Genomic DNA, 15,379 nt, shown 5'->3' with positions numbered 1-15,379 from the left:
AATGTGGTGAGCTCAGGGGAGAATAGGAGGAGGGGAATTAGTGAATGCTAGCAAACACAACTCTTCCGGCTGTTTTTGAGAAGCCTCTGCTCCTCTCCACATGTCTTTCTCAGAGCTTCTTGAGTGTCCCCATAACATGGCAGCTGGCTTCCCCAGAAGTGATCCAAGAGAAAGAGTGTCAAGCAAAAGCTGCCATAGAAGTCACAAAGGAGACTGGCTGCAGCCTGTTCATTACAAGCGGGTCAAAAGTCCAGTCCACATCCGAGGCAGAAATAATTTTAAATCAACAAAGACTGCATGGGATATAAAGATTTTCCCTTTTTTTACTTAAAGGTTCATCATTTTAGTCTAATATCTAGTAAACTCAAAAAAACATATTTGGCTTTTGCAGTAAACTGAATTCTCTTTCTCCTCTTCATCTCCTCTTCCATTTCTTCCTCCTCCTCCTCTTTTCTCTTTCTTTATCTGTTATTTTATTCAATTGACTGCCTCAGTTCTTTGTTTTGGAATCTAATAGCTATAGCCTAAATGTTTCTTCCAAGGTCACCTAAGATGTGAAACTCAGTACAAGCTTCCAGGTGACAGATTGGTCATATTATTTTTAGTTATTTTGAAATAACCCATCAATGCCAGCCTCGGTTCTATTCCCAGGCTATGTGATTGTGAATATAAAATTCAGGGAAGTGAGTCTGGAGCTAATATAAAACAGATTCTAGGGTGGGGGAAATTTATGAAAATTTAAAGTGACAAGGTCATAGAGAGAATTTTGTCACCCACATAGCATAAGTTTGGATGCCTGATGGGGTAAAAGAAATGGAATTAATGACAAGATAATGCACTACAGATCTTTTAAATAGCAGAAGCAAAAGTCATTTTTTCTTTTAGTTCTTGTTTATTTTAATTAATAATGCATGATGGTGATCTCAGCAGTTTAGCACAGCAAGTTCCAATTTTCATTTTCTATCTTCAGTACAAAGATGTGACTCTGCTGTCAATATAGGTTGTGGCATTTGTTGTGTAATAAAAACCAAAACCATATTTAGCGTGGCTAACTTTTTGAACCATTTTCACAACAAAAGGATACACTGTTGTCTTATGCTAAGAAATGATGTCATGTCATGTCTTGAGATAAGGTGGTAAAATTATGTAGGGTACAGAGGTAGAGGTAGAGAGAGGTATTCTTTATATATATTGCAAAACATAGGGAGCAAAGAAAAATACTTTAAATTTTCACAGAATATGATAGCATAGCTGTATTTTTAAAAATATAAAATATAGTCAGCCTTGTATAACTTTTATATATACCAGTAACATATTCATATTTAATTTTTAAAAAGTATATTAATTTTTGAATGCTAAAATGCTTTACCAAGACCAGGAAACTTTTTCAAATATACAAATATCTTTGCTACTTAAGCTAGATTATGTTTTAAATCTAAAGATGGCATCAAGAGAACTTTCCCTGACATTAAAGATCAGAAACCTCAGAGATAGTGCCAATAGAATAAGAAACAACAGAAAGGTGCTACCCAAGAATGTCTTTGTTTAGTGTGCCTCCAAATAGCTGAGCAATTTCCCGCTTTAGTAATGAAGTAGGTTTGCTCATTCCAATTTGCATGGGAAGAATTTTTAAGTGGTTTTATGAAAAATAACTTCAATCCTAATTGCTGAATTGTAACCTTATTCTCGGTGTTTATTATGTGCAATTTTCACAAAAATAGGAATACCTCATGAGCATGAAAGCAGTGCTAACTTCGTCTTTAGGAAAGCAAATTCTAATATAATATAACTGTTATATGACTTAAGGAAAAAGAAATTACCAACTGGTAATTGATTTTTAGTCTCATCTTCCATTTTAGAGCTCCAGATTTTAAGAGGATTGTGGAGAAATTGAAAAGGATAATTTAAATGTTTCTAAAGAAGGAATAGTAGCTTCTTTGAGCAGAGGGCTCAAACCAGTTGTTGGTAGGACTATATCAATGAGTTTAAGTAAAAGTATTTTTTATAAGAGGGCAGGTTTTAGATGGTGCAAAATTCTATGAAAGAAAATAAGACCTGAATGAAATGGTAATTTAGTCACCCAGAAAATTGTTCTAGCACAAAAAAAGAAATTGCAAAGTGTTTGATAATTCCTAAACCAGGAGGTTAATTCCATTTCTTTTTTCACCTCCATCTTTTTTATAACCTGGAAGAATGAGAGATCTATGAATAGGTGACATAAGACAATAGAAACCCAACCTGAGTTGCTTCAGATTAGGTGAGAGCTGAGTCAATTGCTAGCAAGAGACATTACTATCACTTTTTTTTCATCAATAGAATAGAACTAGCTGATAAAAAGGAAGCGTTCCTTGATGAGCATAAGTATCTAATTAAAATCTTTTCATACCTAAATATGGAAGCAATGTAGCCCACAGGGAAATTGGCAGGAAATGGTCCAACTGTAAAGTTTTGTGCAGTTCCTGGGAGAGTGGGGGATGGGGTTGCTGTTTGGTATTGCAATGCAGAAAGTATCAAAGAAGGTTTAGGGTCATTGCCAACCAAAAAGGTACTTTTTCGTCTAAAAGACACATCACATAACGATATTCCTCCCATTTTTTCAGAGAAGGAACAGAGCATAGAAAGAGAGCAAAGGAAATAAAGTAAAGAAGAGGGTAGGCAAAGAAAGAGAATAATACTTTCCAAGAGTAAAAAGCAGTAGAAATTTGAACAGAGGGCACATAAAGGAGCAGATGGCTTCACCAATTCCAGTAGTGCCCGGAACTAGCCAGAGCCATAGACAGACAGGTGACAGTCCAAGCAATTGCAGAAAATCAGTTGCCATGGGACACTGGCACTGAGAGACACAGAAGTGGATTGGCAAATAGTGCAAAACTAGGTGACAGCATATAAAAGGGATTCAGATAAAACTATAAACTTCACACAAAAATTCTTCTCTAAGATGTTGCTTTCACCGTAGCAAGAAACTGAAAGAATGAAAGTTTATTTTTACCGTCTTGCCTCAAGAGGTCAATAGTCTTGTGTTTTTAGAGATTCAAAGGGAAGATCTTAAGCTTCTGAGATAGCAGTTCGCCACCATCCAGATTAAAAAAATAAATTAAAAATATGGCAGAGGTGTGAAAATGCTATTGAGGTTGCACAGGTGGACATGGAAGCTAGTGCTTCTAATCTTCCCCCAGACTAGGAAGGGAAGAGATCTGTGAGAGACAGCATGTGGTCCCTCATGTTCTTAGCAGACCAGAGGGGAGGTAGAGGCAGGATGCCTGTGAAACTTGGCTCCTAAGCTGAGTCTTTGAAAGCAGCAGCAAGTTTCTTTGTGGCTAAGTGTGCTCTGAGTGAGATTCATTTCTGAGTGTCTCAAAGGTGATATTGCTTGACAGAAGTAGGAAGAGAAGGTTTTCATTGGTTGTGCACTGGAAGGAGAAAGCAGTGATGGAATCTACCACAAATTCCAAACACTTTGTAAGCCCAAAGATTCTGCTGTAGAGACAAGGAGCTATCCAAATCTCTCAAAAACTGGAAATCTGAGGCAAGCAATTTGCTTTTAAAATAGTAATGCAAAGATGATGATGATAGCGATATTCCCACAGCCCAAAGGAAGCGGTTTACCAGAGTAGAAATGGCCCGTGTTCTGATGGAGAGAAACCAGTATAAAGAGAGATTGATGGAGCTTCAAGAAGCTGTTCGATGGACAGAGATGATTCGGGCATCAAGAGAAAATCCAGCCATGCAGGAAAAAAAAAGGTCAAGCATCTGGCAGTTTTTCAGCCGACTCTTCAGCTCCTCAAGCAATACTACTAAGAAGCCTGAACCACCTGTTAATCTGAAGTATAATGCACCAACCTCTCATGTTACGCCTTCTGTCAAGAAAAAAAGCAGCACCTTATCTCAGCTCCCTGGGGATAAGTCCAAAGCCTTTGATTTCCTTAGTGAAGAAATTGAAGCTAATTTGGCCTCACGCAGAGAACAAAGGAGAGAACAGTATCGTCAGGTAAAGGCACATGTTCAGAAGGAAGATGGTAGAGTACAGGCTTTTGGCTGGAGTCTGCCTCAGAAGTACAAACAGATAACCAATGGTCAAGGGGAAAATAAGATGAAAAATTTACCTGTTCCTGTCTATCTCAGACCCCTAGATGAGAAAGATACAACAATGAAGCTGTGGTGTGCTGTTGGAGTCAATTTATCTGGTGGAAAGACCAGAGATGGCGGTTCTGTTGTTGGAGCGAGTGTATTTTACAAGGATGTCACTGGTTTGGAAACGGAAGGCAGTAAACAGCGAAGTGCATCTCAGAATAGTTTAGATAAGTTAGATCAGGAACTTAAGGAACAACAGAAGGAATTAAAAAATCAAGAAGAATTATCCAGTCTAGTTTGGATCTGTACCAGCACTCATTCAGCTACAAAAGTTATCATTATTGATGCTATTCAACCAGGCAACATCCTAGACAGTTTCACTGTTTGCAATTCTCATGTTCTGTGTATTGCAAGTGTACCAGGAGCACGAGAAACAGATTACCCTGCAGGAGAAGAGATTTCAGAATCTAGTCAGGTTGACAAAGCGTCTTTATGTGGAAGCATGACAAGCAATAGCTCAGCAGAAACAGATAGCCTGTTGGGAGGCATCACAGTGGTTGGCTGTACCACAGAAGGTGTAACAGGAGCTGCCACTTCACCTAGTACCAATGGTGCTTCTCCAGTGATAGAAAAACCACCAGAAATGGAAGCAGAAAGTAGTGAGGTTGATGAAAATGTTCCAACAGCAGAAGAAGCAACCGAAGCCACAGAAGGCAATGCAGGGTCAGCTGAAGACACTGTAGATATCTCCCAAACTGGAGTGTACACAGAGCATGTCTTTACAGATCCTTTGGGAGTTCAGATCCCAGAAGACCTATCCCCAGTGTATCAATCAAGTAGTGACTTAGAGGCTTATAAAGATCAAATATCAGTATTGCCAAATGAACAAGACCTAGTGAGAGAGGAAGCCCAGAAAATGAGCAGCCTTTTACCAACAATGTGGCTTGGAGCTCAGAATGGCTGTTTGTATGTCCATTCATCTGTAGCCCAGTGGAGGAAATGTCTCCATTCCATTAAACTTAAGGATTCAATTCTCAGTATTGTACACGTGAAAGGAATTGTGTTAGTGGCCCTGGCTGATGGTACCCTTGCAATCTTTCACCGAGGAATTGATGGGCAGTGGGATTTGTCAAACTATCACCTCTTAGACCTTGGGCGGCCTCACCATTCCATCCGATGTATGACTGTGGTACATGACAAAGTTTGGTGTGGCTACAGGAACAAAATCTATGTAGTTCAGCCAAAGGCCATGAAAATAGAGAAATCATTTGATGCACATCCCAGGAAGGAGAGTCAAGTGCGGCAGCTTGCATGGGTGGGTGATGGTGTGTGGGTCTCCATTCGTTTGGATTCCACACTCCGTCTCTATCATGCACACACTTATCAACATCTACAGGATGTGGACATTGAGCCTTATGTAAGCAAAATGTTAGGTACTGGAAAACTGGGCTTCTCTTTTGTGAGGATCACAGCTCTTATGGTGTCTTGCAATCGTTTGTGGGTGGGGACAGGAAATGGTGTCATTATCTCCATCCCTTTGACAGAAACAAATAAAACCTCAGGAGCACCAGGAAATCGTCCTGGAAGTGTAATCCGCGTATATGGTGATGAAAACAGTGATAAAGTGACTCCAGGGACATTTATACCCTATTGTTCAATGGCACATGCACAGCTCTGCTTCCATGGGCACAGGGATGCTGTGAAGTTCTTTGTGGCAGTCCCAGGTCAGGTCATCAGTCCACAAAGTGGCAGTAGTGGCACAGATCTAACAGGTGACAAAGCAGGGCCATCTACACAGGAACCTGGTAGCCAGACGCCCTTGAAGTCTATGCTTGTCATCAGTGGAGGAGAGGGCTACATTGACTTCCGGATGGGTGATGAAGGTGGAGAATCAGAACTTCTTGGAGAGGATCTTCCACTTGAACCTTCTGTCGCCAAAGCAGAAAGGAGTCACCTGATAGTGTGGCAAGTGATGTATGGCAGTGATTGAGCCCATAGGAAAGGAGTGGAGATGGGGAAACCATCTCTTCTGCATGGTTTATTTCCCCCCTTTCCCCTTTATTTAATGCTCTTTTTGTCAAGTAAGTTTCACCACATAATGTGTGAGCATTTTTTTCCTATTAACTTTATATTACAAAATCTGTCCTACCATAACAATACAAGAACTAGCTGTTTTACTGCAACAGTGTTATAGGCAATTTCAGTATATTATGAACAAATCAAAGAATGTTTCCTTTCTGCAAACTGGTGAACTATAGAAAGCAACCCAGATGTGGTGTGGTTTACTCTGCCACAGTCTGTCACTCACTTTGTTTGATGGGGTCACTTTTTAGCTGTCACTAATAATGGAATTAATGAAAAACACTCGATAAATTAAACTGTACCATTACATAAAATAGTTTTCCCCAATGTATTATAAAATTGTCATAAAATATTATCAGATGGGTTATCAGGATTTATCTAAATGTCCCAAGAGGGCTAAAAACTAACTGTAAATTACTTTAACTTTCACTTTCAAATCTGAAAAATCTTGTTTATATGATATATAAAACTTTGTTTTCATCAGATTTTGGGGGGTTTTATATTAAAGAAATTAAGACTATGCTATTTAAATAAAAGTTTCCTGTTTCTGACTTACTAGAATTCTGAAGTTTATGAGGTCTGCTTCTCTGAATATTCCAGATTTTGGCAGGGAGACTAGTCTCATTCACTTTCATACTGACGTGTCTGGAAAGTCTATTATTTATAATGTTCAGAAGATACTCTTGAACATTGGGAGGGTTTTTAAAAGGAAACTGTGTTTTGTATTCTGTGTACCAGAGGATGATGGTGGTTAGTTGAGTTTTTCTCCATGTAAAAATTATCTGTTCACTAAGTGTTCCTGGACTCCTCTTACCTATTAATAAGAATAAGTCTGTAGTCAAGTGATGGAATGTGGCCTAACCAAACGAAAGGGATTTGATTAGAAAAGATATTTTCTCTTGTTTTGTACAAAACTACAGAAAAAGTAGCACTTGTTATTTTGTATGTAAACTCATTTAAGCTTTTGCACCCTTTTGAGATTAAAATGCCCTCTTCAGAGGGGAAAATTCTGTAGGGAGAATGACAAAACTAAGATAGCATAAAGTAAAGGTTGACATTACATCTTTTTACTCACAATGTCCATTAAAAAAAAAAAAAAAAAAGATTAGAGTCTGGTTTTAACTGATTTTCTTGTTTTAATATGTTTTTAAAACCATGATGCTGCAATTTTTCCCTCTCTAGCTTCTTGAAAATGAGTGATTTACTATTTCTCATTCATTACTTTAAGCAAAGTTAAATATAAATTTAAGTGCCATTTTTTAAATGTAAACCTAAAGAATAAAGGCCCACCAATCATCGGAAGGACTCCTTCAAGGAAAGGAAAGCAAACATAGGTCTCAAATTATCTAAGCATTCTTAAATACCAGGGATTTTTTTTTTCTGGACTATCATGAAAAGATATTTGTAAAAATGTGCATCAGTGACTTTTATGCATATACATGATTAGGCTATATTTATAAGATACATGAGATTTAATGAGCCATAGTGGGCCTTTGGATCCGTTTGGCCACACGTGTCTTTAAGTACCTTGTGTACACAATAAAATTGTGGCCACTTTAGATGGCTAGAAATAAAAAAAAATAAAATTAAATTAAAAAAAAAGCTTTTGGTAAAAGCTTTATTAATAGGATAATTTTTGCCTGAGCTACCTAGCCATTTTTCTTTGGGGCACCAAAATTTAGGCCACTTTCTCATAGCTTGTCTGCAATGTTTATATTTTATTTTAAACCAGAGCCATTTTTGGCAGTACGTAAAAAAAGCATCATTGAACATTTATTGGCAATAAATGAGAGAGACACCAAAGTGTTTGGGAATTTTAGTCCCAAGAAGGAAGCATCCCAGAATCAGACCCAGTTGCTAGTGTTTAGCTTTTAACATGTTTATATGACTGAATGTAATTTAGGAAAGCAGGACTTAAAAGTGAAAAATGCAAACATGTTACAGTGGTTGTAATTGCTCTTTTTAAACTTACTGGCTTTAACTTAAGGAATATAGATGTGTAGTTATTTTATCTAAAGACGTCAGATTATCTGTGGCCCTATTAATTAGCTTCGGGGACCAGAGAGCGGATAAAAATGCCTGTACAGTTTTGTTTTAAGAGCCTCTACTTGTGTTTGTAATTTCAGTTAACTATTTTCTATGGATTGCTTCCCTTCCCTTTCCCCAAATAATAGATTTATATTCTTACAATGTTCACCTTTGTCAAGGTGATAGCCTTTGGGAGAAAATGCCAAAATGGTGGTAAGCTTCTTGCAAGCAGCAAAGCAAAGGGGTGTAAAGCTGCCTGCAGCTACTGTGTCAGGGGCAGAGAAGAGGCTTGAGTAACTTGGATTGGTCTCTGTGTAAAAAAGTTTAGTCCAATTGGAATCTCAGGGGATGCCTGAGAATTCTCATTTTGTTACATTTGAGGTATATATAAGGCTGAACTATATGAAATTGCCGATATTTGACCATTGCCAATCTACAAAAATGGCAATATCATATGTATCAACCTAACACTTACTATTAAATGTAGGTTAAAATCCCTGTGAGGCAAAGGGATAATATTCTCTAAGAGCTCAATTTTGAAAGTGTTTTTTCTCTAACTCATGTGGATCTAAATTTTTAAAATAGGAATGGATCTCTTAATCGCTACAGCATGAGAGTGTAAAACATTTTGAGCACAAAATAAGCAGCACATAACTTTTCAGATTAAGTGCATTTGCATAGAAAAGGTTAAAATGCATTCTCTCAGCTGCCGTTTTATTCATTCCTTGTAAAATTCTTCCTACATTTGGGGATAGACCCTTTAACCTGGGCTGCCTTAGTAACAAAACAAAACAAAAAAAAATCGTCTCATAATATTAAAATGTTCTGAAGAATGTGTGTCCTGCAAATGCTGTGGAACTGAATACTTATTTCCTTGTAAGTATTATGACTGTTACCAAAGGACTCAACCAAATTTAGGACTCTAAATTGATCATGTTGAGAAAGGGACTCGTTTGGTTCTAGTGTGTAATATGGGAAGAGAAGAGAAGAGAGTATTAAATGTGGAAATCATAAATGCTTTTCTAACAGGGTTATGCTATACTGTAACACTAAATGTCTTTTTCTTTCCCTTAAAAAATTAAGTATTTTATTATTAATTTTGTCATACATTTCTCAATATTTGAATATATTTTAACCATTTTATGTTTTAAATTTGTTTTTTGTCCTAGACATTTTATCCAAAATTTTACTTGCCTCTATAATCTGAAAAATGGGTACTAGAGTGTCCCACTTGCTGTCTATTAGAGGCCGAGGCTTCATTTCTATGAGCAAAAAGCTCATTTAGCAATGTAGTTATTTCAGTATTTATTTCTATTATGGAATCCCTGGGGTTCGGAATGTAACTTTGTACATGAAATATATATAAATATGTATATGAAACAAAAAAAAAAAAAAAAAAAAAAATAGTAATGCATTACTTCTTGCACCTGAGTGTTGGCAAATATTTACCCATTAAATACATAAATTACACTTAGCAAACTAAAAACTTCCTATCCAAGTATGGTGTGGATTTTATTTGTACATGAAAACCACCTGCCAACTTTGGAGAGTTTAAGTGGACAAACCAACTGAGGTTTCTGCTTGTACAGAAAAGAGAGAGAGAGAGTAAAATGGCAGCATTCAGATTGGAACATTCCAGAAATAGATTTCTGTGATTTGCTACTGTACCAGTATTTTTTTTAATTATTCCTCAGATAGGACAAATAAGATTTCTCTCTTCATAGATCAAAAAACATTCCAGACACAAGCAAAAAAATTTTTTTAAAAGTTAAAATAGAGGAATGACAATCAAAGTTTCCTTGTCCCTCGGATCTCTGAGAATAACATGAAGACAATGGAGTTCATAGCAGGAAAAAATATACCTAAGAAAGTAGGATAGTCCTCAATAATATTTCTATGATACATGTTCCTTGTCTTCTTCTAATGTTTTTTCTTACTTTTTTCTTTTTCCTTCATATGATTAATTCTTAACTCCATTTTATCTTTTGGGTGTTAAATTTATCCTCAACTTACCACTGCTTTGTTTGGTTTTGTTTTATCTCCTTGAATTTTATTTTTTCCTTATCTTAAGACTTATTTTATTCTAACTTCTTAAATTCTTAGTCTTATACTTTTTCCAAATTATAGCCCCTTTTTTTAATTTTTACTACTGTTTTTCTTGTTGTCACTTTAAATCATTTGTTTGCTTTAAAATTTTGCTTCCATTTTGATTTAAAGTTTATCCCACTTTATAAACCATAGTTTTCTATTTCTAAACTTATTGGTTCTTTTATCTATTTTTATTCTTATGACTTATCTTGACAATGGCTGAACACTAGAGAGAGTGCTTACCATCTGTAAGAGGACAGCAACTTTCTTTGATCTTCCTGTTATATGTGCCACCTCTATTGCACAACCCATCTTATTTCTTTCTTTGATTTTGTTTCAGTAAAGAGTGATATTTTTTATGAATGGTGCAATATAGGAATCCAATTTAATTTTGTTGCACATGTATAATCAATAGTTCAGTGCTATTTATTCAATAGCTTTGCTTCCACTGATCTCCAATGCTGCCTCTGTTGTATGTCATATATTCATGTAGATATCAATCATTTTCAGAACTTTCTACTGTATTTTATTGATAAATTTTTCTAGAATTAGAAAAAATATATATAGTTATATTCGTATAACCGCATATGTGGTATAACTATAAGGAAAATTGTGATTACATGGGGGCATGGAGGAATTGGAAATCAGATGTAGCTGGGAGAAACACATGGAGGGCTTCAAAGCTACTAATATTAATCTATTTTTTAAGCACAGTAGCATATACATATATTTTTACTTTACCAGTAACCATTAGAGGAAGAGAGAACTCATTGCTGACAGAAACCCCAACGCTTGGAGATGCAGACAGAAAGATGTTTGGAGATGCTAAGCTAAGAGATGAACCCCAGAGTTTGCTCTGGAGAAGCTAAGTGAGAACCACAGATTCTTAAAGAGAAAGCGACTGGAATCAGAAGCTGAAAGCAAAGCAACCCAAGAGCAAAGGACAAGCAGACGCCAGCCATGTGCCTTCCCAGCCGACAGAGGTGTTCTGGACACCACTGGCCTTGTTTCAGTGAAGAAAATTCACTGCCAGCAAACCTACAGTACAAGAAGAGTTAAAGTTTTTTAGGCAAAAGGAGTATGACACAAGGGAGAAATTTGGATTTCCACAAAATATGAAGATCACTGGAACTGATATGCTACAAAGAGAAGCCCTGTGAAGGAAGATTGTTTTGAACCAGAGTCAAAAGGATTTCCTCAAAGCATGCTTTAAGTGGAACCCTTACCCTGGTACAGCTACCAGGGAAGAGCTAGCCAGGATACTGGCAACCCAGAGTCTAGAATTCAGGTTTGGTTTCAAAACCACAGAACGAAACAATTAAAGGCACAGCGACTGAAATCTGGAAGTGCCTTAGGAGAAGAGCAAACCCGGGTCCAGGATCAGCCTTTGCTTAGGACTCAAAAATATTTTGGAGCAGGACACAGAAGAAACTGGATATGCATGACAAAATCTCAAATCAGTGCCCTAGTTCAAGCCTTTGAGGAAAACCAATTCCCTGGTATTGCTACTAGGGAAGAAGTGGCTAAAGGAACAGGCATTCCAGCATCAAGAATTCAGATATGGTTTCAGAACCAAAGAGCACGACACCAAAAGCAGAGCCAAGGGGGACTTGTGAATTCCTTGGCAGATGTCCCAGATGTGAGGAAAGAGCTGACTGCTCAGCAGCACCAAAATGACCATTCTACTGTCCCAAGAAGTTCCCATGATTTTCCTCCCTCCAATTCTTTCAGCATCAACCAAAATGCTTGTCTTCTACTCTACACATCCTTTGTTCCTTGGGATCCCTTTGGGGGTCAGGCGAGCCAGGCATCAGGTGTTGTTGTAGTCCAGCCCACCCAGGCTGTGCAGGGGTAAGAGAACCCTCACCCACCTCTGACACTAATGAATCACCTGACAACAGTTCATTCTCAGATACTCAGACTCCTTTCTGTCCCCAGTACCAAGGAAAATGCTGGGATCATAATGAGCATACTGATCTGGAAGTACTGCAGTCAAAGAACTATTTACAGTATAAACCTGATAATAAAAAGCATTGGAAGAATCTAAGTCAACGAGACATAGCTTTCTTTATGACATGGTGGAATGAGTGCTACCAAGCTATGATTACAGAATGGGAGCCTCCTGAAGGGACCTTCAGGACTTACTGACATCCAGGACTCACTGAGATTGACCTGCAGTGGCATCTGGTACAGTCAGCTGACTAGCTGCACCAGCCATATCTAGAAACATCAAGCCTTTAAATCAACATCTGCCAACCACAGATTGACAGTAAGAAGTACAACCTTTTCTGAATCCAGATCCCCAGGAGCAGGGCTCTGCAGCACCCTCAGCAAGGAAGACTTTCAAGCTCTGCTCCACATGCTACAAGGCTCACCACGGCCTCAGCTTCAAGAGGAGGAAGATGTCATTCTCACCACCCTGGTCCAGAAGGGGACTTTGGTGCAGAATCAGTGGAATTTAAAGGATGATGAACAAGGAAGGCACTGTGTTCTGAAGCAAGACTAATGCACAAAGAAGAAGAAACCACTCAGAATCCCAGATGCAGAGTTTTACCCTGCCCCCAGGTGGTGCTTAACTTCTCTGTTCACTTCATTGAGTAAACGCCTCTCCTGAAGCTGCACACTACCTCTGGAGGCTCCATGGGCACCAGGCAGGGGACATGTTTACCAAATCCTTGATAAATAAAAGCATTTTCATGACAATTATGACCTCCTCACTTTAATCATCATTTCTTTGACAGTGTAGTCAATCCATGAACTGTAAATGAACTCTTGCTAGAAGAAAAGGTCTACTCGCACATCTTTCCTTTCTGGCCAGAGGAAAGTCAAACTTGTGATGGGGTTGATGTATGGAAAATGAGGGTGTGCTATATTTCCTTATGATGTACTTTCTTAAAAATGAATTTTTCCCTAGTGTGAGGGTTGGAATTAGGAGCTGGAAACTACCTCAGTATACAGCAATAAGAGAATAAACGTATTGTGATGTATTCTTGACATACAGTATAATTTTTTCCTTTGCCCATTTAAAACATATGGAAAATTGCAAGGAAAATTATAATATTAGCATCATACAATCACAGAATATAGCCTATTGATGTTACTATTTCCCTTTTTTTAGGTTTTTCAGGTATTTTTACTTGTATATTTATCTATAAAGTTCCAGATTTTATAATAAATTATAACTAAAAATTCTAGTCTGTCTCCCTTATACTCAGTTTACACCCTGGTTTTGAATTGTTAATTGCTAAAACTACAATATGATGCAGCAAGCTGTATGGCATTTATATTGGTGTAATAAAAATATCTTTGAAAAATAAAAAAACATTAAATTGTACATATTTATTATATAGGTACTGTTTGTACCCATGCTTGATATCTCAACAGTATATAAATGAGCAAAAGTATGATTTAATATGCCTATTTATTGAAACGCAGAATACATGGGGTGATGTAGAAGTTTGAAAGGGGAAAAGTAAAATTGTGTTTCAGTCAGCTAACTTTAAGATAGCTGTGAGATATCTAAGTGGAGAGAGATATTAATTTCTGGAGCCCAGAAAAGGAGGTCTGTGGTGAATTGAACTCTGTGCCCCAGTTTGGACACATTCCTGATCTTGGGCCACATTCTGTTGTGTATGGACACATTGTAAACAAGATCTCTTCAAGATGATATTTCAGTTAAGGTGTAACCCAACTGAGTTATGTTGGGCTGTAATTCAGATTACCACAGTCTTTTATAAACAGAGTAAAAGTCAGGCAGAGAAAAGTCACAAGGAAAAGCAAGTAGCTGCAAATCAACAGAAACAGGAAAAGAAAGGAGAAGACACTACTATGAGCTTTGCTAAGTGAAAGAAAAGCCAAGGAACCCCAAGGATCCCCAGCAGCCAGCCCCAGAGTGCCACAGCCTTTAAAGAGAAAGCATCGCCTTGGTGACACCTCAATTTTGGACTATGAGCTTCAAAACCGTGAGCCAATAAATTCCCCTTGTTTAAACATACCCATTGTATGGTATCAATTTTAGGATTTTGGAAACTAAAACAAGGTCCATGCTGTAGACATAATTTGGGGAATCTTCAGCATTTATGTGGTCTTTAAGCCAGGAAATGGAGGAGTATAAAGAAGATGGCTCAAGAATGAACTTGAAGGAAAATTCACTTCAGGAGTAAAGGAGAATAATCTAGCCAAGAGGCAGCAAAATTGCTGTCATTTAATTAGAAAGAGAAGATTGTTTCAGGGAAACCAAGAGAGGGTAATCTTTCAAGAAAAAGCCAAAGGAAAATTCTAGTAAATTATATTGAGAGTTTAAGGAAGACAAGTTCAAAAATATGCTTATTAGTTTTGTCAACATGGAGGTTATTGCATCCTTGAAAGGAGCAGAGGAGCAATGGGATCAGTTTCCCAGGATCGAAGAGTGAATTGAAAATTCTACCTTAAGAAATTCTTCACAGAACTTATCTTCTTCAATACATAATTAAATATATAGCAAAACCCAGCATAAACTTACAAATAGTAGTCAAACAAGTAATAATGACAACCTAAATCAATAATCTGGGGAAAGAGACATTATGACATATATGTCATCCTTCCCCGTATCCCAGAGCCATGCTGATATTTGCACAAAATCCTGAGCCATATCGCAATATCTCCAGTAAAATCAACCAAAGGTGTTACATTTTTTTCTTCTGACCACGATCAAAGGAAACAACTTCTGGGAAGAATGCTTTAAAGTGGGCAATGAAAACAAAATGGATTTCACCAATAGAAGGGAAGGCTTCAAGTCTCTATACGGTATAAGAAAAATCATTCAGCCTTCCACATGTATAAAATATAATCAATTAAGGCAGATTTACTGGAGGCTAATGAAGCTTAAGCTTCAGGTTCCCCTCCCTTACATGAGTTCCCTCTAAGGCCCTTCGCCTAATTTTCTATTCATAATTGATATTCATTTCCTTAAAGAGCTCCCTTAAATTTATATAAGCTTTAGGCATCACAAAGCCTTGAGAGATTCATTTAAAAAATGCGTAAAGGAAAAGGCAGAGACTACTGAGAAAGACATCACCACTGCCATCAGCATCTCCACTCTCCTGGCTGTTCCTCAACCCACAAAAATTAG

General features: G+C 37.5%; 1 protein-coding gene across 1 annotated transcript in view; it reads left to right on the top strand.

The window, feature by feature from the left end:
• The window catches only part of LOC119535423 (C-Jun-amino-terminal kinase-interacting protein 4-like), a 50,246-nt gene extending 42,940 nt beyond the window's left edge, over positions 1–7,306 (top strand). Inside the window, exon 3 of the mRNA XM_037837786.1 lies at positions 3,561–7,306. Within this exon, the coding sequence (XP_037693714.1) occupies positions 3,561–6,061 (2,501 nt within the window). The 3' untranslated portion in view covers positions 6,062–7,306. The remainder of the gene's footprint in view (positions 1–3,560) is intronic.
• The last annotated feature ends 8,073 nt before the right edge of the window (positions 7,307–15,379 follow it).

Source organism: Choloepus didactylus, chromosome 5, assembly GCF_015220235.1.
Source record: "Choloepus didactylus isolate mChoDid1 chromosome 5, mChoDid1.pri, whole genome shotgun sequence".
NCBI lineage: Eukaryota > Metazoa > Chordata > Mammalia > Pilosa > Megalonychidae > Choloepus > Choloepus didactylus.
This window is presented reverse-complemented; position numbering and strand designations above follow the sequence as displayed.